The 25153-nt window shown below is 40.4% G+C and overlaps 1 protein-coding gene across 3 annotated transcripts in view; it reads right to left on the bottom strand.

The window, feature by feature from the left end:
- LOC124616055 (ataxin-10) overlaps positions 1-20021 on the bottom strand; it is a 110905-nt gene extending 90884 nt beyond the window's left edge. For 2 of the 3 annotated variants that reach the window (XR_006979841.1, XM_047144288.1), the window contains exons 1-2: positions 19790-20021; positions 1534-1872 (exon numbers count right to left, since the gene is read on the bottom strand). Coding sequence is in view for 2 of the 3 variants with exons in the window: in XM_047144288.1 (XP_047000244.1) it covers positions 1534-1872; positions 19790-19923 (473 nt within the window). In the remaining variant the exon portion in view is untranslated. Of the gene's footprint in view, positions 1-1533; positions 1873-6099; positions 6313-19789 lie in introns of all 3 variants that reach the window. The other variant, XM_047144289.1, reaches the window with a different exon arrangement.
- Between the last annotated feature and the right edge of the window lie 5132 nt (positions 20022-25153).

The following is a 25153-nucleotide window of genomic DNA, read 5'->3' as shown; positions in this document are numbered from 1 at the left end:
TGGGTTTCCATCTGAGCTCTTGATATTCATACAAGTGGTTCTCTTTTCTCCGAAGGTCTCTTTAATTTTCCTGTAGGCAGTATCTATCTTACCCCTAGTGAGATAAGCCTCTATATCCTTACATTTGTCCTCTAGCCATCCCTGCTTCGCCATTTTGCACTTTCTGTCGATCTCTTTTTTGAGATGTTTGTATTCCTTTTTGCCTGTTTCATTTACTGCATTTTTATATTTTCTCCTTTCATCAATTAAATTCAATATCTCTCCTGTTACCCAAGGATTTCTATAAGCCCTAGTCTTTTTACCTACGTGATCCTCTGCTGCCTTCACTATTTCATCTGTCAAAGCTAACCATTTTTCTTCTACTGTATTTCTTTCCCCCATTCCTGTCAATTGTTCCCTTATGCTCTCCCTGGAACTCTGTACAACCTCTGGTTTAGTCAGTTTATCCAGGTCCCATCTCCTTAAATTCCCACCTTTTTGCAGTTTCTTCAGTTTTAATCGAAAGACCATAACCAATAGATTGTGGTCAGAGTCCACATCTGCCCCTGGAAATATCCTACAATTTAAAATCTGGTTCCTAAATCTGTCTTACCATTATATAAGCTATCTGAAACATTTTAGTTAAACAAGGATGGGAGCAACTTGTCCGTCTCAATTATTAAGGACATAATTATACGAGCACAATTATATCACAGCGTGTGATTTTTCTCTGTTGAAAGGATTGAATCCAATATGCCAGACACGTATGGTCCAGTATTCTTTATCAGACCCTGCTGGCGGGGTTACCTAATTGCAACGCATTCCTTCACTAACAATTAAGGAATTCATTCCTGTCATAAAAAGTGACAGTAAGAGATGAATGAGTGCTATCATAATGGTGAAAACTAGGAGAAAATGCAGCACAAAAGCTTGTCGACATGTGGTATTTCTGCGTGTCTTAGATGGAATGGAAAAATCGACACTTCCAAGACTTTCATTCTGCAATCATCATAATGTTATTTTAGTCTGCTAAAGTCTTGTACTGAGAAGATTTCTTGTGTTGTTGGTCAGAAAGATAGTTGCAGGCTTTTGTATTTTGTTACATGAAATATGTCTCCCTTGCAACTGTGTGGATTAGCCTGTTCCCAAAGATGAAGGGAGGCTAATACATACCACCTCCAACAGGTTCATTGATGCCTGCTTCACTTTTATTATCCATTTTAAAGTATCTACAATAAAAACTGAAAATGTAGAACTGCCTGAAATCTAAATAAAGCGTCAATGTAATCTCTCCCAGTGTACACTGTTGGTGAAAGCTCTCTGGTTTCCAGCCAGGTGGCAGTGTCAAAAATACGCAATGTTTCCAAGAGTGTCATACTCATCATCTTTGCCGGAAGATGACCAACACTGACACCCAGCTGGAAACCTGAGAACTTCCCACCAATCTAAATAAAAGTTCAATGTGATTTTCCAAGTTTGTACATAACAAGATTATTATTACAATTAATGATTCCTTACTGTGAAAATGTAATCAGTACTCATGCTTGTACTTACAGTAGAAGCATCGAGAATTTCTTCCAAATACGCAATTGGTTTTCTTCATTTTTCACAATCAGATTCCCCAAAAATTGAATTCCAATCTGCAAACATGGAATCCACTGTTCATCTGCTGATGCATATGCAAATTCCAGAATTTTCACTGTGTCTTCAAGCAGTGTTTTATTGCTGCCAAGCTTATTCTGAGTATTAACCTGGCCTGCACATGCATTTCTCAATGTCCTAAAGCTTTCTGTCAAAACTTTAGCTGTACCATCTTTTTCAGATTTTATTAAATCCACACCAATGTGAACAACATCCATAAGGGCATCTAATACGAGCGGTGGAACATTACTCCTGAAAAGAAAGAAAGATGATACAAAAATATAATAGGTATTCTGTAAACAATTAGTAAATGTTAATTTCAATATGCATGTGCTCATAACATAATTAAGAACCAGTGTCTCCTCCCCCCCCCCACCCCCCACCCCCCCCCACCCCCCTCCACACGGGGCACGCAGGCTCAATCTGGTCTGCCATTGGTTTCAATTTGGTCTGTGGAGGAAATTCATGGAAGATACAATAAGGCACTCACACTATACTCCTTCTAGGATGTATTTTCGGGTATTTCCATGATTAGTCACCAAAAGTGTTTTTCATTCAATATTTAAAAAAAATAGTGTCTGTGGATATTAACACACCAAATTTTAAACACTTGAACAAACTGCCTGTAGCCAAAAATCCCAAAGTTACTCCTAATAGCTTGTTGACCAGAGCTGCCTGTCTCATAGCCATATTTTGTTTTTCTATTCTTTATCGTATTAAGATTAGTAAATATTTCTTATCTGTAGCAGACGTATTAGAACACTACAACTACTGAAACTAAAGGTAATTTATAATAATTAATTGCTTTTACAAGTATTTATTTTTTAAAATGACATTTTAAGATGGTTGGCGTCTAATCTTAAGATTGTTACATTTGTCATGAATACTATTTCTTTATTAACAGCACTGTACAATTTTGCAATAAATGTTTATAAGACAGTTATTGTAAAACATCGTAAGTAAAGAAACGATGTTCACGATGTGCTAACAAATATGAACATCTAAAGGTGTGGTGAAAGTTAAATTAACATACTCTCAAAAATGCATGTAATGAGGTATATTTTGTTTGTGTGGTGTGTTGGGAAAAGGTGCTATTCATATTTGTGCATTACCCTATAAAGATTAACATCACGGGCACTATAGTTTTGACTTCATGAGCTAGGAGTCGCGGCACATGTTGAGGTAGCCCGTCAGCTTACATAGGTATGTGAATTAAGCCTGCAGGTCATAGAGGTTGCCCACACCTATTGTAGCAGAAGACAGAGCAAGTTGATAAGAGTTTGCAGTTTATAACAGGCAACAAACTGATATGAGATATGCGACGGAAAGAACAAAGCTTAGGGTTTTGATTTCCCATACAGGATACAGTTATGAGAGATGCAGCATGTGCTCGGATTATAAAAGGATGGGATACAAAGGAACCTTGACTTTTTCAAAGGAACAATTCTGGCAATAATCTTGAGTAATTTGAGGAAACCGGAAAAGCTAAATCAAGATGATTGAATAGGGTTTTGAACCCTGCTCCTCCAAAACATGAGTAGTGCCTCGGACTACTGTACCACATTCCTCAGTGTGTCATCTGAATAACATCTCCAGAAGCAGCAGAGTAAATACTTATAAGAAAGGAAATTCTGAAACTTGATGAAAACAGTAGAAAACACATATGGGTGAGTTGAAGTGAGTTTGCATGCATTTTGAACTGCAACATCACCTCAGAAAATAGTTAAGTTCAAAATGTTCAAATGTGTGTGAAGTCTTATGGGACTTAACTGCTAAGGTCATTAGTCGCTAAGCTTACACACTACTTAACCTAAAGTATCCTAAGGACACACACACACACACACACACACACACACACACACACACACAAGGGAGGACTCGAACCTCCGCCGGGACTAGCCGCACAGTCCATGACTGCAGTGCCTTAGACTGCTAGGCTAATCCCGTGCAGCAATAGTTAAGTGGTCAAATAACTTGTAAATATTAATATTGAGCTATTTATATAAACTAAATGGCCAAAAACTATAAACAATGATGTTTACAAGGAATGAAGAATAGATCTTTGATTTTCTAAACAAACACTTATCAGATGACTAGTCAACAGAACCTGCCAATATCTGAAGTCAGCTTTGACTTATGACATACGGTGTAAATGTGTGAATGTTGCTGTGACAGACTGATCTGGGGCATAGCTCAAAGTCTAACTTGTTGAAACCTGACAGTTTGGTTGAGAGTTTGTGAAGTCAAGGAATGTGATGTCTTAAGAAGAACTACAATTCTTGTTAGGGTACAGATTTTACTTATACTGAATTAGGAGCAATTTAAGTTTCCCATTTTGATGACATCATGGGTCAAAACAGAAAGTGGTATTGGTGAGTGTTTTGATTAAATGAAAAAGCCACAATGTACACTCTACAAACTGAAATCCAATTTGTCATTGAGTAATTCTGTGTAAACATATGAATGCTGGGTTTCCAATTAACTTGTTGGCTCAACAGTATTATGAGAAGGATAGACTGCTACTCACTGCACAGATGCCAGGTTGAGTTGCAGACAAGCACAATGAAGACTGTTACACATTTAGTTTTTGGCCAAAACCTTCTCCAGGAAAAAAAAACACACACACACACTTTCATTCGCACAAGCAAGCACACTTCATGCACATGTGACTGCCACCTCTGGCAGATTGGGCCAGAGTGCAATTGTTCCATTTTACGAAAGCAGCAATCTGGAGGAGGCAGGAAAGGGGAAAGGATAGCAGGATACGTGTGTACATGTGGAGAAAGAGGGATCAGCACTGCAGGAAGAGCACGCAAGGGTGGATGAAGGGGTCAAAATTAAGGTGACGACAGGACAGAAGGCGGCAGAAACAGTTGGATGGACTGTGTCTGAACAGTAGCTTGAGGCTGGGATACTTTAAGGAGCACAGAATCTGTTGCAAGGGTAAATCCCATCTGTGCAGGTCAGAAAAAATGTTGGTGGTGGAGGAAGGATCCAAATGGTCCACATTCCAAAGCAGCCACTGAAATCCAGCACGTTACATTCAGTTGCAGGTTGTGCCATAGGATGGTCCACTTTGCTCCTTGCTACAGTTTGGTGGTAGCTATCTATCCTGGAAGACAGCTAGTTGGTAGTTATACCAATATAAAAAGCTGAGAAATTATTGCAGTAGAGCTGATATATGACATGGCTGCTTTCACAGATGGCCTGGGCTCTAATGGGATAGGATAAGGTTGTGAAGGACTGGAATAGGAAATGTGAGTGAGTAGACTTGACAGGTCTTGCACTCTGATCTTTCACGCGGATATGATCACTGTGGCAAGAGGCTGAGGTTGGCATTGGAAGCAGCATAGGTAGGGACTGGGGTGTTGTGGAGGTTGGGTGGGCAACAGATCACCATTTTAGGAGGTGGGAAGGATTTTTGTAGGATGTCCCCATTTCAGAGCATTATGATAGATATTCAAAGCCCTGATGAAGGATGTGGTTCAACTGTTCTAGTACAGGGTGGTAAGGGGTGATAAAGAACCTTTGTAGCAGGTTCCTGGGGATGGTGGGAGGATTGGGGGTGTTTGAGGATATGGCACAGAAAATCTGTTTCCTAACTAAGTATGGTGGATAGTGCATGCCTGTGAAGTCCTTTGTGAGATCTTCAGCATATTGTGCGGGGGAGCTCCTCTGCTACGGATATACCATATGGCTGTATTGGAGGGATATTTTGGTGTAGAAGGGATGGCACTGTCAAAACGCAGGTGTGGTTGGTAGGTTTAATGTAGACAGTGATGTGGATGGAGCCATCAGAGGAGGAGGAGGAGGAGGAGATCAATGTCCAGAAGATGGCACACTGGGTTGAGGAGAGCCAGCTAAAGTGGATGGGAGAAAAGGTGTTGAGGTTATGAAGGAATGAGAATAACTCATCCTGGCCCTAAGTGCAAATCATGAAGATATTATCATGAACCTGAATCAGACCAGGGGTTCTGGGAGGAAAGTTTGCTCTAAATGGCCCACAAACAGTTGGCATAGGAAGGTGCCATTTGGGAGCCCATGGTTGTGCCACAGATTTGTTTGTATACTTCACCTTCAACGTGGGTCAGGATACAGTTGCATTCTGTCCGGAATGGCTGGAGATAGCAGTCGTGTGTGTGAGGCATGCTTGCTTGTGTGACTGTGTGTGAATTTTTGTTTTCTGAAGAAGGCTTCAGCAAAAAGCTTTTATGTAACTCATTTTTTCACACCTTTCTGCAACTCAATGTGTGTCTTTATGGTGAGTAGCAATCAAATATTTTCATAATACTGTTGATATTCCAACCTGTACTTATCATGGTTTAATTTGTTGGCTCAATGTGTATGAAGTTTGATGGTTGCAACATATGTACTAGTCACTGTGACAAGTACTTCTTTATCATGATATGACTTATGTGCATACACACACCAGCAACTTTAATAGAACTAACAGTCAAATCACACCAACAAAAATATTACCTTGCAGATCTGTTGAAAACATGGGATGTTACAAGACTTGCCAACAGTTGGTTCCATTCTAAAGAGACACACCTAACTAAAATAAATTCATAATGCCACTATATGCCTCTGTACTTCAATGATAGTCACTTATTTTCACTGCCACACTTTACTAGACGAGTCAATCAATATATTGCTTCCTTCTGTGTACATCTCTTGAAAAGAAATTGTTGGCTGCAACACACGGAAGACATCCTTTGTTGGTGCTGCACATTTTAGCATCTTTGACAAATTTTTTTATTGACTGTATCATTATCTGTTTGTGTTGTGAAATTTTGGACATTCATGAGTGCCAAGATAAACTCTTACAGTTATTGTCAATTGTACGCTTAAACCCGATTGTGCTCTTAAAATTTTTGACGACAGTAAGTTAAGCCTTTTTCAAAACAACTATTCTGTAATTTCAATGTACAATTACATGAGAGAATGAAATTTATTTATTTACTTATTTATTTATTTTGAGAATTTTCAGATGTTTACAAAAACTAAATTTTCGTAAGTTACCATTACTAGTGTTTTGAATACGTGACTTATTTCGTAGCAAATCAGCATTTTGTGGTTCACATTTCTGACAAAGAATACATCACCTCTGAATTTCATCGTATATCAATGCAAATAAACATGAGTCTTTGAGAATTTTCAGAAGCTACCATTGTCCTTTGCATAATCTACAAGCAATCTGTAGCAAACTGGCATTTGTGATTTTGTTACTGTAGCAGATATTCTAACATACTGTGTTACACTTATAGTGGACCTATATATACCTGCCTTTATCATACATTAACTGTTTTTGAGTTTGCTAACAACTGTAATTAACTTCAAAATGTTTTAGGAAACTAGTAATTTTTACCACAGATTCTTATGTTGCCTTAACAGAAATCTCATTCTGCATATTTGCTTCAATTCTTGTGCGAGCAACTTTTTAGCTCAACAGATTAAAAGATAATCAGCAGGCTAAATTTAAAGTTATCTGTTCATTGCCTTGTAATACATTGCACCAGCCAAAATGCAGTTCCACTGTGAATGCTGTTCTCTAACATGGGATGAGTTGACTGATATTTGTAAGCAGCTGGAAAGCACCCTGACTATTGTCCAACAATTGGCAACTGCTGTGAATCAGTGGGTCGGTAGAGCTCTCTAGAGTCGTGTACCTGTGATACCAGTACCACTAGAACCTCAAGCACTAGTCTCTCCTGTGGATCCTATCTCCTCTGCAGAAAGTACAGGATCTGTACCTATCTGTCCACTTGGCGTGAGTGGCGTGTCAATGGTACATCTAGACATCCTGTGCAGGGTGGATGGGGACCAGGGAGGCCTCTGGGTGTTTTAAAGATCCCCCTAACCAACAAGTTTGCAGTGCTGTCTTTCCCTGAAACTGAGCCGCTGGGACTTAGACTTCACCTCCTTTTGGGAAACTGTCTTGTCCGGTGTCAAGACGAGGCAAACATGAAAAGGTATGATCTATTAATCATCAGCAGTTCAAATGTAGAGTGAATGATGGCAACCTTTAGGGAAATGGCAGCAAGAGATAGGAAAGGAAACCAGGTGCACCGTGTGTATGCCTGGCAGCCTCAGGCAACATGTTGAAGAGGCTATTCCGGCAGCCACTGAGGGAAGAGGGTGCAACCATCTGCCAGGTGTGGTGTACAGTGGAACAAATGATATCTGTCGTATGGGATCAGAGATCACGCTTGGGTCATTCAAGCAACTAGCAGAGAAGGTTGAGAAGACCAGTCTTGCACACAGAGTTTCCACAGAGCTCACAATTTGCAGTATTGTCCCCAGAACTGATTGTAGCACTTTGGTTCTGAGTTGAGTGAAAGGAGTCAACCAGAGACTTCTAATGTTCTGTGACAAGCTAGGCCGCAACTTCGTGGACTTGCACCAGATGTCTGAGAACTGTAGGGTCCACTTAAATGGGTCAGGTGCACAGTACACATCAGAGGCTTGTACTCAGATAGCTCACTGTGTGTGTGATGCACACAAGGGTTTTTTAGATTAGGTGACCCTCCATACAATCCAGATAAAGATAGCTGTAGGAAATTCAAAGGTATCAGTGTAAGATTGAAAGAAATGCCTCCCACAAATGAGTGTATTAAAATCCTAATGGTAAATTGTGGAAACATTCGCAACAAAGTGCCAGAGCTTGAAGCACTCATGAAAAGCAGTGAAGCTCAGATGATACCGGGTACAGAAAGCTGGTTGAAACCTAAAATTGATAGTGAGATTTTTGGGGAACATTTAAGAGTATAGAAAAGGATCAGCAAATAGGGAATGAAGGTAACATATTTGTCACAGTAGACAAGAAACTCAAAACCATCAACATAGAAACAAGCTGCATGTGAGACTGTTTGGGCAAGGCTCAGTATCAGTATTGGACATAAAATAACAATTGGAGCCATCTATCACCCACCAGACTTATCTTCTGATGTAACGGAAAACTTCGGAGAAAACCTCTGTTCACCTGTCCGCAAGTTCCTCAATCATACTGTAACCATTGATGGAGACTTTAATCAACCAACAATCAATTTGGAAAATTACAGTTTTGTTAGTGGCAGGCACAATAAGACATCCTGTGAAACATTACTAAATACCTTCGCTGAAAACTACCTAGAACAGATAACTCAGAACCCCACTCATGATGGAAAAACATTGGATCAAATGGCAACAAACAGACCTGACCTCTTTGAGGATGTCCACATCAAAACTGGTATCAGTGAGCATGGCGCAACTGTGGCAACAATGTTTAATGAAGTACAAAGGACAATTAAGACAAGTAGAAAGATGTTTACATTCAGTAAACTACATTACAAAAATCAGTAGTGTCATATCTCAGTGAGGAACTTTAAACTTGCAGTACATGGCAGGAGCAAGTAGGAACTAGAGAACTAGGGGTCAAGTTTAAAAGAATAATTGACTATGCACTGGAAAGACATGTACCCAATAGAACAGTTCATAATGGGAAGGAACCTCCGTGGTATACAGCCACTGTAAAAAAACTTCTAAAGGAACAGAGACTAGAGAATCTGGTGTCTCCAGTATCACTCAAGTAGTCTCCTCCCAATATTTAATTTTCTTGTCTTTCACAACTTTTGGCAATCAAGATTCTTGTGAAGGCTTACCTGCTGTGGTGGTAGGAATGGAAGGAGGACGGGTAGCCCTGGGATCCATGGTCCACGGCTCCTTCAGTCACTAGCTTGTGTCAGGTCTCCGATATGTGACTTTCCGGTGAGAAGGTTTCCAGAAGGAAACCAGTACATTCCTGGACAAGGGTGTTGTTTCTTCAGCAAAGAGTGGTTCCTAAAGATGGTGCCACAGAAGCCAAGAGTGGGGATGACCTACTGCCCCCATAATCAAACTTATTTGTACTGTCATCAGATGCAGACATCGAGGGAGTAAATACACCAGGTACTGTTCGTTACCTAGCCTCGTTAATGGCGGAGGTCAATACCACAGAGACTGGATACAAACAATCATGCTTTAAAATATAAGAGGAATTCTATAGCCTTTAGTTCCTGGATTTTGCATTCCTGAATTAAGTTAGGCACCCCCCCTCCCCCTTCCTGACCCTACATGAACCAGGGACCCAGCCATTGACGAGGAGGCTTGAGTGCCTCAGTGATACAGATAGCCATACCGTAGGTGCAACCACAATGGAGGGTTATCTGTTGAGACACCACACAAACGTGTGATTCCTGAAGAGGGATAGCAGCCTTTTCAGTAGCTGAAGGGGCAACGGTCCGGATGGCTGACTAATCTGGCTTCATGACACCAACCAAAATAGCCTTGCAGTGCTGGTACAGCAAATGGCTGAAAGCAAGGGGAAACTACAGCCGCAATTTTTCCCCGAGGGCATGAAGCTCTACTGTATGGTTAAATGATGATGGCATCCTCTTGGGTAAAACATTCCGGAGGTAAAATAGTCCCCCATTCAGATCTCCAGGTGGGGACTACTCAGGAGGACACCATTATCATCACAAACAAAACTGGCACTCTATGGATCGGAGTGCGGAATGATAGATACCGTAATCAGGCAGGAAACTGTAAAAAGGCAGAAATTTAAGGAGATGGGACCTGGATAAACTGAAAGAACCAGAAGTTTCTTGCCAAGAAACACCTCAAGACCACAATTGACATTGGTGTATGACATGACACTAATGTAGTTACAGGTACGGTTTCCTCTTAATGACACCGCATGGGTCAGTCATACTATGACAACCCTAAGCTAAATTGGTTGTAACTGTTGTTTGCAGCACATATCACAGATAAACAACTGGAAATTCAATGGATGCTGAAAAATCTTTATTTGTATGTGAAATCATTCTGCCTACAGTGTTCTTCACACCTCTTAACAGGAGCATAAGAAAGGATTCGTACAGCTATTACATAGAATAGTACCATGTAAATAAGAGGAATCTGATGGGCACAGAAATATTTTCGGCTATTTGTTTGCATTCCATGAATTGGAAAACAAAACTTATTTGAGCAGGCTGGCTGTGATCAACCAGGAGAGAAAGCAGGCAGAGAGTGGTGAGGGAGGGTTAAGGAAAGGTGGCCAAGAACTAGGAGTGAGGGACTCCATGCACACTGGATAGGAATGTAGCACCAGTGAGCTGGTTTTGGCCAGCAACAAGGGTAGCTGTCCAAAGCATATAATGAGTGGAGGAATGGTGGGTGAAGAGATGAAACACAGGAAGAGAGAGACTGCAGAGAGGAAGATGTGACTGCAGAATAAGTGAAGTTTCGGTCATGATTCAGAAGTGGCGGTGTGTGTGGGACAGAAGCTGACAAAGACTGAGAACAAGGTTATTATAGTATCATAAAAAAATGTGCCTTTTTGTCATCACATCCACATTTCTTCTCAGCAAATTGCGATTATTCGAGTAAAGAACATGGTGAGCACTTTCACCAAGGGGATTCACTGGTGAAGCAACAGTACAAAGGGAAATGAAGTGTAACACACTAGTTGATTACTGCTGTATTGTGAAAAATGCTCCTGCAACATAATACCAGACAGAGGCCAATAAAAGTATATTCTTCAGTTTTTTTTCTCTCTTTCTTTCTTTTAAGGTACGTACAATAACTATCATAACCTCAAAGAGCTAATCAATAAATTCAATTGTTTTAGGGTTCTATACTAAACTAAACTCCAGCCGAACAGACCTTGAAGGCCCAACGGTACCAACCGGCTGCCGTGTCATCCTCAGCCCACAGATGTCACTGGATGCAGATATGGAGCACACAGCTCTCCCTGCTGTATGTCAGTTTACGAGACCATAGCAACTACTTCTCAATCAAGTAGCTCCTCAGTTTTCCTCACAAGGGCTGAGTGTACCCCGCCTGCCAACTCTCGGCAGACCGGATGGTCATTGATCCAAGTGCTAGCCCAGCACAACAGCGCTTAACTTTGGTGATCTGATGGGAACCTGTGCTACCATTGCAGCAAGGCCATTGGCTTTAGGGTTCAATGACCAAAAAAAGTTCAAGAAATCATACTCAACTTTTGAAAATTTGAGGTTTAATCAAATAAAGGAGGGCCTTACCACCTCTCTACAACCAATACATTATAAATGTTTATTGAAGGTCAGTTGTCAGTACCTGCACCACATCTCAGTCCTCTGTAGGTTTTCCTGCATGTTTCTACAACTGTTGTAGCTACTGTGTGTACAACAGCATTGTCTGTGAACAGCTTCATGGAGCTTCCAATTTCTTTTACCAGGCCATTCACATATTACAGATTCTGTTAAGCTATGAGATCCATCATAATTAAAATATTTTAAACACATTCCTTTAAATCTTTTTGAAGAACTCCCTTTTTCACCCTCTTAAAAATTCAAACTACTTGGTGAATGCTACAGGGTGGACTACTTTTCTTTTAGGCCAGTTCGGTAGGACTTTTACGTAAGGATCATAAACAGAGATGCTGCTTCTGAAGAGACATATTTGTGGTGATTTCTTTTGTTTTGAGAAAGAGCAATCTCATGGACTAAAACATACTTGTAGGGTAGATGAGAAAATGCCACAAACTGAGACTCCTCAACGGGAGACTTTATTTTCGATACATGGTTGGCTTGCATTGTAGGCTATGCACTCCTAATTCTGAACATTTCTCCTTGATGGGTCTTGTCATGTTGTCCAGAAGACTTTAGAATACCAACCTGAAATTACTATCCCATCTACAACCACCACACAGGTTGTGTGAAGACCACTTCCCTTGAAGAAAGTGAACACCATTTGTTTCCTCACACTTCATGGTCTTGGTATTTTCTGGCAAGACCCAAGTATACAAATGCACTTTATTTCAGGGCCATATATGTACAACTGCATTTTATCTTTAGTTACAAAATTTTAAATGTTACTTTTGAGTGAGCAGAATCAAATTTTTGTAGCACAGGCTGGCAGAATCTGCTTGTAGCTTGAGATTAGAAGGTGAAGTATCCAAGGACTACTTTTATTTCTATATACCTTAAAGATTTGTATGTAGGATCTGCTAAGTTTATACCGAGCTGATACCAAGAATGTAGTGAATTTGTTTGAAGGTGCAGTGAGGATCCTCTTCAATTGTAGAATGGAAATGGAAAATGTTCTAAATGCTATTTTTTCACAAAACACATTTTCGGTGTTACTGTGTTCTTGGTACTCTGGTGCATGTTCCTAGACTTGTTCATGGTGTCTAATCATGGAAGAATGTTTACTACTTTCATTACTAAACGTAATATGGTCTTTGTGCCGTGCAGTACTATGCAATGGTGTTCTAAGTGCATGGATCAAGGTCTCCACCATTTAGCCCAGGATGGCTTGAGGAGGAAAGAGCTGTGACAGAGGTCTTGCAATTGCAGAGAAATAGAGAAAGGTAAGTAAGGCCTCTATTCCACTGCGAAACAGAAAGACCCAACAATGATGTTGCCATTTCTTCTTCAAAGGCACAGCGAGTTTTTACAGAAAACTTTGCAACACAACACCTGATCTCAAGAAATGAGCTGTGTTAGAAATAGAAATCAATACCTAAAGGTTTTTTTGTTTAATTTTATTTTATCATCGTCTTGTAAATGATTTTTGTTGAGAACAGTTCTACTAGTTAAAATATTTCTGCTGTATTTCTGTACCAGTACTATCACAAATAAAATATAGTACCTCTGCATCAATGACACTTTAAACAAAAACTTTTGCATTGGTGATTAGGCCCAGTCAGTTTCCTGGTATGGCACATAGAATGTACTTAATAAATTACTTATTTTCTAGTCTGTGTCGTTATTTTTTGCAGTGATGTGACTGTGGTATCAGAATGCCTTCTTGATTTTTTGTATACCAATACATACAAAACGAGAAACTGTCTTTGACTTTCTTGACAAATGTAGGATTTGGCACTTAAGAACCTCTTCCATTTCCACTTTTCAATTATTGTCCAGGCTCTACACTCATTTTCTCCCATAGTTGAAACAAACTTTTGTCTTCAACAGAGTTTCTCTTGTGTCCAACGTCTATAAAAACTTGCTTTGGAAGGTACATAGTCATCGAAAGCATGCTGAAAACACACCTAGTGGTAAGGCTGAAGTTACACTCCCAACCCACAATTTCTCCAAGTTTAAATATGAGATTACACAGTGTATACTCTGTATCAGACTGATAGCCACTTTTGCACACACTGTTGAAGTACACCATGGTTTTCTTGGTTGACTGATTATCTGATAAATTTCTAACAAGTGCCTAGCATAACTCATTAATGGTGTACTTCCAGGTTTACACCAACAGAAACTCGCCTGTACATCCAGAAGCACACCATTAGTGAAATGTTTAAAAAAAGAAAATCAAGCAAACAGCTTACATGTTAGATGCTCTGCAGAACTGGGAAATAAAGGGTGAAGCCTAAGATAAGCTGAAGCTTGGATTCAATTCACTATGTGACTGTGTGGAAATGAATCAAATGTCTTCTGAAAGTCAAAGAACAAGCGATACAAGGTGCTCTCCGCAAAACACAATACAGTGGCTTGCAGAGTATTTCTGTAGATGTAGATGCACACTGAGGTGACAAAAGTCATGTGATACCCCCGAGTATTGTGTCTGACTTCCTTTTGCCCAGCATAGTGCAGCAACTCAATGTGGCACAGACTCAACAAGTCACTGGAAGTCCCTGCAGAAATATCCAATCATGTTGCCTCTATAGCTGACTGTAATTGTGAAAGCGTTGCCAGTGCTGGATTTTGTGCACAAACTGACCTCTCAAGTACACCCCATAAATGTTTGGATTCATGTTGAGCAATCTGGGTGGCCAAATCATTCACTCGAATTATCCAGAATGTTCTTCAAACCAATCACAAACAGTTGTGACCTGGTGATATAATGCATTATCATCGATAAAAAGTCCACCATTGCTTGGGAACACAAACTCCATGAATGGCTGCAAATGGTCTCAAAGTACCGAAAGTAACCATGTCCAGTCAATGACTGGTTAGGTTGGACCAGAGGATCCAGTCCATTCCACGTAAACACAGCCCACACCATTAGGGAGCCACCACCAGCTTGCATAGTGCCTTGTTGACAACTAGGGTCCATGGCTTCATGTGGTCTGCGCCACACTCAAACCCTACCAACAGCACTTACCAACTGAAACCAGAACTCATCTACCCAGGCCATCGTTTTCCAACTGATATGGTCATGAACACAGGAGATGGCTCTGAGCACTATGGGACTCAACTGCTGAGGTCATCAGTCCCCTAACACAGGAGAGGTGCTGCAGGTGATGACATGCTATTAGCAAAGGCACTCTCATCGGTTGTCTGCTGCCATAGCCCATTAATGCCAAATTTCACTGCATTATCCTAACAGACACATTCATCGTAGTGTTGCTTCTCTGTTAGCACTGACAATGTAAACGCCGCTGCCTTTGGTTGTTAAGTGAAGGCTGTCAGCTGCTGCACTGTCCATGGTGAGAGGTAAGGCCCAAAATCTGGTATTCTCAGTACACTCTTGACACTGTGGATATTCGAATACTGAATTCCCTAATGGCTTTCGAAATGGAATGTCCCATGTGTCTAGCTCCATTCCACATTCAAAGTCCATTAATTCCCGCTGTGCAGCCATAATAATGTCAGACACCTCTTCACATGAAGCATCTGAGTACAAATGACAGCTCTGCCAATGCACTGCACTTTTATACCTTGTATACACAATACTACTGCCATCTGTTAACATGAGTACCATTATCCCATGACCTTTGTTACCTCACTGGTATCTTCTGTCTTCTTGATCACATTGACAGAGAGAGCACTATGAATTTCATGAGTTCTCTGCACACTGTCTACAAGTGTGTGCGACAGATACTTTGACTACTGATTACACCAAGGGCGATGTGAGTGAGCTACTTAAAAAAAATTTTAATAGCTAACCTGGTAAGCATGTGTAATTTTTTTAGTCTTGGTTATTGCGACAATATTTTGACATCCGAACATGAACATACAACTGTAAAAGGTCTTTTTGGGTGGGTGGGAGGTATAAAGGGACCAAACTACAGGGTCATCAGCCCCTTTTTCCCGACACAAGCAAGGCACAAGGTACAAAAACACACAACACCACACCTAAAAAGAAAATGAATGGAACGAACAAAAACAGGAAAAGAAGGAGAAGGTATTGAAACCATAGAGCAGATGGTCTGGGCTGGCTGATCACAATAATAAAAGAGGATGAGCCAGCCACTCTGCAACACATTAAAATGTCCACCCCAAAAAGACAAGGTGAGATGAACACATGTAGGGAAAAGATGACGACCAAGACAAACAAATGCAAAGAAAGTGCAACAGAGTTAAAATAGAGGGAGGGTGGCGACCTCATAGAGAAGGCTAAATGCCCACCCTTATATAGTACGATAAAAACCCCTCCTCACGAATAAAATATAAAACTACTACTGCTGTTGAGGCATTGTTGCCCAACACCGAAGGCAGGGTGCTGGGAAAGTTAAAAGTCTGCTGCAGAGCAGCTAAAAGTGAGCAGTCCAGCAAGATGTGGACGACAGTCATTTGTGAGCCACAGTGACACCGAGGTGGGTCCTCACGACGGATGAGGTCGTCTTGTGTTAGCCACGTATGGCCAATGCGAAGCCGGCAGACAACCACAGAGTCACTGTGAGAGGCCCGCATGGAGGTGTTCCACACATTCGTAATCTCCATAAGGGCACACAGTTTGTTGGGCATACTGAGCTTATGCCATTCCGTCTCCCAAAGCTGAAAAACCTTGTGGCGTAATAATGATCGCAGGTCAGTTACAGGGATGCCGATCTCCAGAAGGGGTTTCCGTGTAGCCTGTTTGGCCAGCCTGTCGGCAAGTTCATTTCCTGGGATTCCGACGTGGCCTGGGGTCCCCACAAACACCACAGAATGACTGGACCATTCCAGGGCTTAGATGAACTCCTGGATGGTCGCTATCAAAGGATGGCAGGGGTAGCACTGGTTGATAGATTGTAGGCTGCTCAAGGAGTCAGTACAGAGAAGTAACGACCCATTTATGGTCTTTAGTAATAGATGAAAGTCATTCAAATTGTACCATTAGAGTGAACCTTTTTCCATTTCCAGGTAGGCCTATATAATAAATTTCAAGCGGGAGCAACATACTATCATCGAGGTTTTCTTTTTGTGAAAAATGGGGTCAACCCTGACTGACATCCACATCAGTCTACATGACATGCACGACGACGGCACCAGAGCCAAGATAATGTGTGAACCATGACACACAGTTAAGCCAGCAATAAAGACAGAGAATGCAGTGGGAGATAATCAGTTGCAACCACTGTCATGAATTGTCAGCAAATGTGTTAATTTAGGGTCAAATGCAGGAGTGAAAGGTTATTTATAAATTATATTTATATTTATAAGATTGCACTTATAAAAGTTGAGGGGCATGAAAGGGAAGCAGTGGTTGAGAAGTGAGTGAGACAGGGCTGTAGCCTGTCCCCAACGTTATTCAATCTGTATATTTAGCAAGCAGTAAAGGAGACAAAAGAAAAATTCGGAATAGGAAATAAAATCCATGGAGAAGAAACAAAAACTTTGAGGTTTGCCGACGGCACTGTATTACTGTCAGAGACAGCAAAGGACCTGGGAGAGCAGCTGAACAGAATGGACAGTGTCTTGAAAGGAAGATATAAGATGAACATCAACAAAAGCATAATGAGGATAATGGAATTATTCGAATTAAATCAGATGATGGTCAAAGTAGAGACAATATACAATGTACACTGGCAATGGCAAGGAAAGCATTTCTGAAAAAGAGTAATCTGTTAACATCGAGTATAGATACAAGCATCAGGATGTCTTTTCTGAAGGTATTTGTGCGGAGTGTAGCCATGTATGGAAGTGAAACATGGGCTATAAATAGTTTGGACAAGAAGAGAATAGAAGCTTTAATGTGGTGCTACAGAAGAATGCTGGAGATTAGATGGGTAGATCATGTATCTAATGAGGAAGCAATGAATAGAATTGAGAAGAAGAGGAATTAGTGGCACAACTTGACTAGAAGAAGATACCATTTGGTAGGACATGTTCTGAGGCATCGAGGGATCACCAATTTAGTATTGGAGGGCAGTGTGGAAGGTAAAAATCAGAGGGAGACCAAGAGGTGAATACACTAAGCAGATTCAGAAGAATGTAGGTTGCAGTAGGTACTCTGAGATAAAGAAGCTTGCACACGATAGAGCAGCACGGAGAGCTGCCTCAAACTAGTCTCTGTACTGAAGACAACAACAACTATTTGTATAAACAGACTTATCACGGTTATTGAACTTGCTATACAATTCAAATTAATTCATTATGATGTACAGAAGATGGAGGTACGAATCACGGCAGTTGACATCTGATTAGAGAAATGGAAGTTTGATCTGACATGTTTTAATGTTTGAAGCCAATAAAAACACTTCTTTTCAATATAGCAATGGGAAGTAACATGTGCACACATACATCTTTGGCAACATATACGGTGATCAGCAAATTCTACATCTACATACATACTCTGCAATTAATGGTGAATTACGTGACAGATAGTACACACACACACACACACACACACACACACACACACACCAAGCATCTGCAGAAAGTGTATGACAGACGTCATATCACCCATCTCATAACGCAATGATACGCTTGTGAACTTCACTGTCATACACATACCTAAAGAAAAAGCAATAAAAAAATAAAAATAATAAAAAGAAAATAACAGGATTTCTTTCCACACAACACCAAACTAATCAGGCCTAACAAAAATACCAAACACATGAACAAAAAAGAACCACAATCAACAAAAAAGAACCATAATCACTAAAAACACTTCCACAATCCATGTTACCCACCAATTACCTCAACTCAAAACCACGGCACGATGACAACCAAAACTCAAACGAATCCAACCCCAAAGGTTAAACTTAGCATGTCCACATCCACCATCAGAGGGTACCATCAAAAGAACATTACATCTACAAACACAACCAACTCCAAAATTCTGCACCATAATGCCACACACCGTACCATTATGTCGGGATCAAAGCAGACAGGTGGAATCTGATGCTTCCATTGACCTGAATTGCTGCACTACACCAGGCAGAAGGAAGTTCGACACAATATTAGGGGGTAACTCATGACTTTTCACCTCACTGTAATACAACAGGTTTATTGCAAAACACAAACAAATGAGTAGACAGATTAACGAAGAAACTTTGCAGATCTTCTTTCCACATAATTAACTTCTTAATAGAATGGTGCACTATTACATCTTCTATGTATGTCAAACATTTACATAGCAGACATGACCATTTGGTATGCTAATAGCAATTTGAAGACAAGCAAGCTTTCCCATTTCTAATGAACCACTACTAAAGAGTACACAAGATTCCTGTCACAAGTTGATCATTACACATGCCACGCAATCTGAAGTGTCGAGGTTGCCACTTGCTATTCAAACAGTAACTTACGAAGAAGTTGTCTGTCACACTCCATCCCAAACATCACAGGGCACAATGCTAAATACTCTTCGTAAGACAATACTAGACTTCTCATTATGAAAGAAACAAATGTCAATTTTTGAGAACTGTTGCAGTGTCTTAGGGTCCTTACTGGTGAGAAGAAGGGAAGTGACAACATGCATTAAACAAACTCCGAGGCACCCTGCTAGGATTGTAATAAATCGGTACAGCATATATAAAAGTGTAACAGAAACGAACTGGGAATTTCACTGCGTACCTTTGGACGAAAGATGCCCTAATTCTTGCAAAATCTAGAAAACCCGTATTCAAATGACACAGAGAGACAGTAATGCTGCCACTAATGTACATCTCTTGAAGAGATCATGAGAACAACAAGAGAGAGATTAGAGTGCACACAAATGCATTGTTAAATGTTTCTTAGTTTCACACCCTGCCAATTTGAATGCCTACAGAGACCAATGAATATATCACGTCACATTTTCCGACATACCAAATGCTTCCACAAAATTTAAGGTATAAAATGGTATTATATCATGTATCGCCCTTCGGAAAATTTACTTCTTGTACCACTACATCGAACTGATTGTATGGCCCGTACAGAAGGCACCAACAAGTCATTGGAATTCTTTGAATTATAACAACATATTCTCTTTTCTAAATAAATCTTCAATATATTGCCATTACCTAGTGTGCTCACTTGCAAAGGCTCGAGCAGTTGAATCTAGTTTAGCATGTACACTATCCAGACAGTGATTGTCTAAATCAGATTTCAACCCCTCCACATCGAGCAATCCCTCTTTCCTTTCGTCCTCTGACATACTGTTATAACAAACTACTAAAAACGCTTCGGCGACTTCCGCTGTTTATCAAAATACTGTTCAAATCCGGCGTATCTTAACCAAGTCCAGAGATATGGTTGAAGTTAGCAGAAGGAGTTGACACTTGCGCCTAGGGACAGCAAATCTTCGTGGCGATCGGGTGCTCTCGGCTGGTCTCGGTTCTGCAACTCGTAGCGATTTCTGGTGGTGGTGAAAGCTTACACCCTTAACAGTATTCTTCTATGTACCATTCGCGTGTTTTTGTTATAGTGCATTTGTTTACGTTAATACAGCTCTCAATTGAAAAATGTAAAAATATAGTTGCAGTTTGTGCTCCGCAACAAGTGGCAGTAATAAAAGCTTACGTCGCCAAATTGTCTAGTATACAGCCATGATAATCAAAATTTCCGTAAAAATTAACCTTCCTAGAGTGCCCGCAGTTATGGTGGGTGATGCACAATGACCAGTTTTCCTCCAAAGCGCTGGACGAGTTCATTCAATTGTTCAGAAAGCGAGGCCGATAGTGTTTGCCACCTCTCGGCCGGCCGGCGATGACAAAATCGTGGCGCACGCCCTGCAAGCTTTCTCAAACTATTTTACGGAAGTTATTCGGTAAAAAAAATCATTTTTAAGTTGCATATAGCTCTAAATGTCAGTACATGATGCTGTGACCATCATTTCTTTAATGATAGTAGTTATTGTGATACTGATGCGGAAGGAAGACACTGTGAAAAAGTGAACTTCAGTTTAGAACGGCACTTCCACTAATTTTTCGGAAATTATTCAGTAAAGAAATTCATTTTTGCGTTGCTTATAGCTCCAAATATCAGTACATGATGTTGTGACCATCATTTAGTTAATGATAATAGTTTTTGTGATATTGACGTGAAGGAAGACACTGTGGAAATGTGAGCTTCAGTTTAGAACGGCACTTCCCTCCAGTGCTCGGCACTTCCCCTAGGACGCCGCCCATAACCCACACCACTACTGCTCTCGCCAAGCGTGCCCTGCCGACTACGCATCTACTGATCATGGTATTGCGTTCAGAAAGCATCCGACATGTCTTTTTTGTATTCGTTTCCAGATGAAGCAGCACTAATGTGTGTTATATGCCAGATGTGAACCAAATAAACTTGATATATAAGGAGAAAACCAGGTTTTTAGCTAAGTGTTGTATAAGATGGGGCATTGTGACACGTGTCCTGCTATTCCACCTTTGGCAGGAAAGTTAACGATACTTACAAATGGCCATTATTTTTTTCTTATTGGAGTGAAAGTTAGTTGAGGAGGTAAGGAATACGCTTGCTATTTAACCTGCAAATCCTTGCTACCGACTTCATTTCAACATCATCGTCTGTAACTTTTAATCTCAGACTCCTCAGATCTTGCTATCCCAGAAAATTATGGAAAGAACGATGTTGCCACAACATTCTTCTACCACAGTCTAACATAATGGTCGCGACACTTCGCCTCGATTTTGTTAACTTCTGCGCCAGCAGCGCGCCAAGCGGCCAGTAAGCTAAACTGCTGAGTTTGGCGCGATCGTGAAAGCGAAAGCGAATAGTAGTTGTTTATTTTGGTTTGTACTGTGCTTTCTACAAATGGGAACGTAGGGTAGCGCAATAAATTGCAGCAACAACAAGAAGAAAATGCCACATCTGTCTTTTTTTAAGCTTCCTAAGGACCCCAAAGGGATATAACATCATGTTACTAAACTATATCGTTAGGATTCGCTTGCAAACTACATTGATGATTAATGTTTCGTTCTAGGAGCAGAAAATGGATAGTGAATAGCAGACGAGAACGTCTTATGAAAAAAGACCCTGTTTACCTCTATAATGTTGTTAAGTTTTGTCTGCTACACGTCTAACAAAACCAGTTCATTAATGCAGACAATAATGAACTCGTGTGGAAAGCAGTTAACCACATTGTTTGACATTCCAGAGAAGCCACCTCGACTGGTGCCGAAGAGAAAAATTCCACAAAGGTTCGACAATCCGTCTAAAGCTGTGAAAAACTCCTGTGGCACTGAAGCAGCCAGTTCAGATCTCCATATATCAGAGCCAGATTCATTTGAATCGTCGACACAGACCTGCTTCGACAATGGAATAGAAAAATTAAGTGCAATTATTCATGTCTAGAAAAAGTATGTGGAATATCAGAATGCTAGACGTCGTGCAAAACTGTTACAGGACAAGGAAAGTGCCTATCATTTTAACTACAGACAGCAAAGGAAACGGTATCAGAAGGCTCAAGTGAAGAAGGATAAACAAAATTTGAAAACTATAGGATCCTGATATTTAAAAAAAGATGCCATTGACTTGTTGTTAAGCCAGATTAGCATGCCATCTGCAAGATGGGAAGACAAAAATAAGCTGTTTGCTCTAAATTTATTATGTTACAGCACTCATTCATACAGGTTTTGACTAAGTGTTTTATGTTTCCATCAGTGCATACATTACAGGGGTATGTGAAAGGCACACAGATGACAGTCTCTAATGGCAAATTTAACATATGACAGCACTTCTGACAGTGATATTGGTTTGAGGACTTGGGATTCACCAATGACCTCAGCAGTTTGGTCCCATAAGAACTTACCACTTATCACTTGGGATTTACACTCACAACATGTTTCTCCCACTATTTGACAGTTGCTTGTCCCACTTAGAGTAATATAAAGATGAAGGTCATACTTGTGGCAACAGGTGACAATGACTAAACACAGTAGCCCTACGGAACGACAAATGCGACGTCGATACCTTTTGAATGTAGAGGTACAAATCTGTTCTTATGTGTGAATCTGTGTGTTTATATTCCGTCGATATCATCTTGGTAAGCTGAAGTCCTATCCAACATCACAAGTATTTTTTCACGAATGTATTGTAACTTGCCACTGGTTTCATGATTTTTATCCCTACTTGCGCTTATTTTGGAATAATTTTTAGAAACATATATGTCTTCTGATATCACAAAAAGTCTTGGAGGCAAGAAAATAATACAAATATTTTGTAAACCACTTACGGAAGCGATGGAAAACAAACGTTATGCTTACGATGCATCTTAAGTTCTCCTTTCTTGCAGCTTGGAGCGCTAGTGTCGCTCCAGCTGTCAAACGGTAACAACTTTTACAGCAGTGAGTGTCGCGACTGTTATGTTAGACTGTGCTTCTACTCTCATACCAAATATTAGGCTTATCATATGTATGATTTTTACCAAATTTCGTCAAAATCGAAACTAATGAAATAATAAATTTATTTATGTTGTAAAGTATAAAGTCCAAACAACACAGTTGTACTTATAAATAGTATATTTTGTTGATATAAAACTTTACCTCATAACTTAAACGAAATTCAAAGAGATTATATACATATAAGAATATTAAAAGAAATACCAAGGAATAACACAACATAGTGAACGCTAAAACATTTTTCCTTTTATCACAACACTTCATCCAAAGGGAAAATATCAAAAATTAGTCAAATAATAACTAGTTACTGCTTGACTTCCTGAGATCCGATCTCTGCATGCAGCAAATTAAAGCATACTCGCTCAATTGGATTTGTCAGAAGATCAGCCAACTGATTCTTTCCATCTATATGTCCTGACATAATTTCACCATTCAGAAATCTTTCCTAAATATAAAAGTGCTAGATGTCTATATGTTTTGATTGATGATTGTATTAAGGATTTTTTGCCAATTTTAATGCAGTGGCGTTGTCAATAATGCAAGCTTATTTGTCCGTCACTGACATAGAAGACCACAAACCTTCTTTCCTTCCCGTCTGGGCAAGCTGTCCAGTGATTAGAGTTCATATAAAGCTTACTGGGACAGGGTAAACGTAGCTTCAGTGAAGTCGATAATTAGATTGCAATACTGGCATTTAATTTGATATATACCACAATTGACAAAATTTACAAAAAAATGTGAATTTCTTTGTCCACCCACACATTCTTGAGAACGGCTCATTAACAATTTGTAATTACGCTCCCCTATTACCGGCAGCTACGTTGATAAATACTTGGCACCTCGCAAGGATAACTACCAGATCAAGAATATTAGGTAAGTTGTTGGAAGTGGTTAAGTGATGGTGAAAATCTCGCTTCTGAGCACACAAAGAGCTCTAACCGTAGAACTCTGCGCGGAACACGCGTTGGTGCAGTGCTGCGATTCAGACCGTACATCTCCCTTCGAAGGCGATGGCCAAGACGCCGTCTCCAAGTCCGTACCGCTCGATGACTGAAGGCGAAGTTCTCTCTCTCCACAATTCTCCCGTCTCCCACACGTAGGAAAACGCAGCAGAAGAATACTCAGTTTTGGCCAGTGTCGAACGCTCTATCATCTCCGAAATCCCTCCAACAGCATATCTGAGATCTACCCAATGATCGAGTAGGTCATATCGCCCCTAGGCAAACGAAATTCCCGTCTCCGCCACGTGTTGCCCAACACAGGTGGCTCCAGATGCCGGGCTATCCACAAAAGCGCCGTATTATCCCGCGTTTCCAGTGACTACTACCTGCCGCCCATGACGGCCAAGCGAGCTACGGCCAGCTGCAGACTTTATATTCCACAATTCTCAACTTCTGGCACTTTTCGCCAACGCTTTAAGTTAGTGGCTCAATCATGCAGACATGCAGGGAATACTGCTCGAGAGTGCGTCATGTTTATCGTAATTAAATAAAGCTATATATGATGCCCTTGCCAGTCCCTTTATTATTAATACTAATGTTGGTAAGCTAACGTGTAAGTTCCCATGTCCTGGCACCTTATACAACCCCTACCTTGGTAATTAAAGTTTTGTTAGTATCAGTATAACCAGTGGTTATGGTGATCGAATGGAAATTTTTTTTTCATGTGACCCAAGACTAGATATTACCTATGTGCCATCTTCCTTATCCACACACTCATACAATCTTTGTGAGACTTGAATTACTTGGAAATCTCTGAAAAGCAGTACTGTATGTCATTAGTTTTACCGAAACTTCTTGAAGGGAGCTTGTTCCCATGCCGTCTTACAAATTCACTAATGCTTACCCTATATGGAACTACAGCAATACAGTCTCAGTGTGATAATACTTCGATCTGTATGCTAGCAATATGTCTCACCTACCCTTGGGCTACGATGATGTACCTACTGAGAGAATCCCTACTTACCACAATCAACAGATACATTCTGCAAAACATTATAAAATCATATTAATTATAAAATTTGTGTTAGAAAGTTGCCATACT

Source organism: Schistocerca americana, chromosome 5 (assembly GCF_021461395.2).
Source record: "Schistocerca americana isolate TAMUIC-IGC-003095 chromosome 5, iqSchAmer2.1, whole genome shotgun sequence".
NCBI lineage: Eukaryota > Metazoa > Arthropoda > Insecta > Orthoptera > Acrididae > Schistocerca > Schistocerca americana.
The sequence above is the reverse complement of the archived record's forward strand: the minus strand, read 5'-3'. Positions and strand labels throughout refer to the sequence as shown.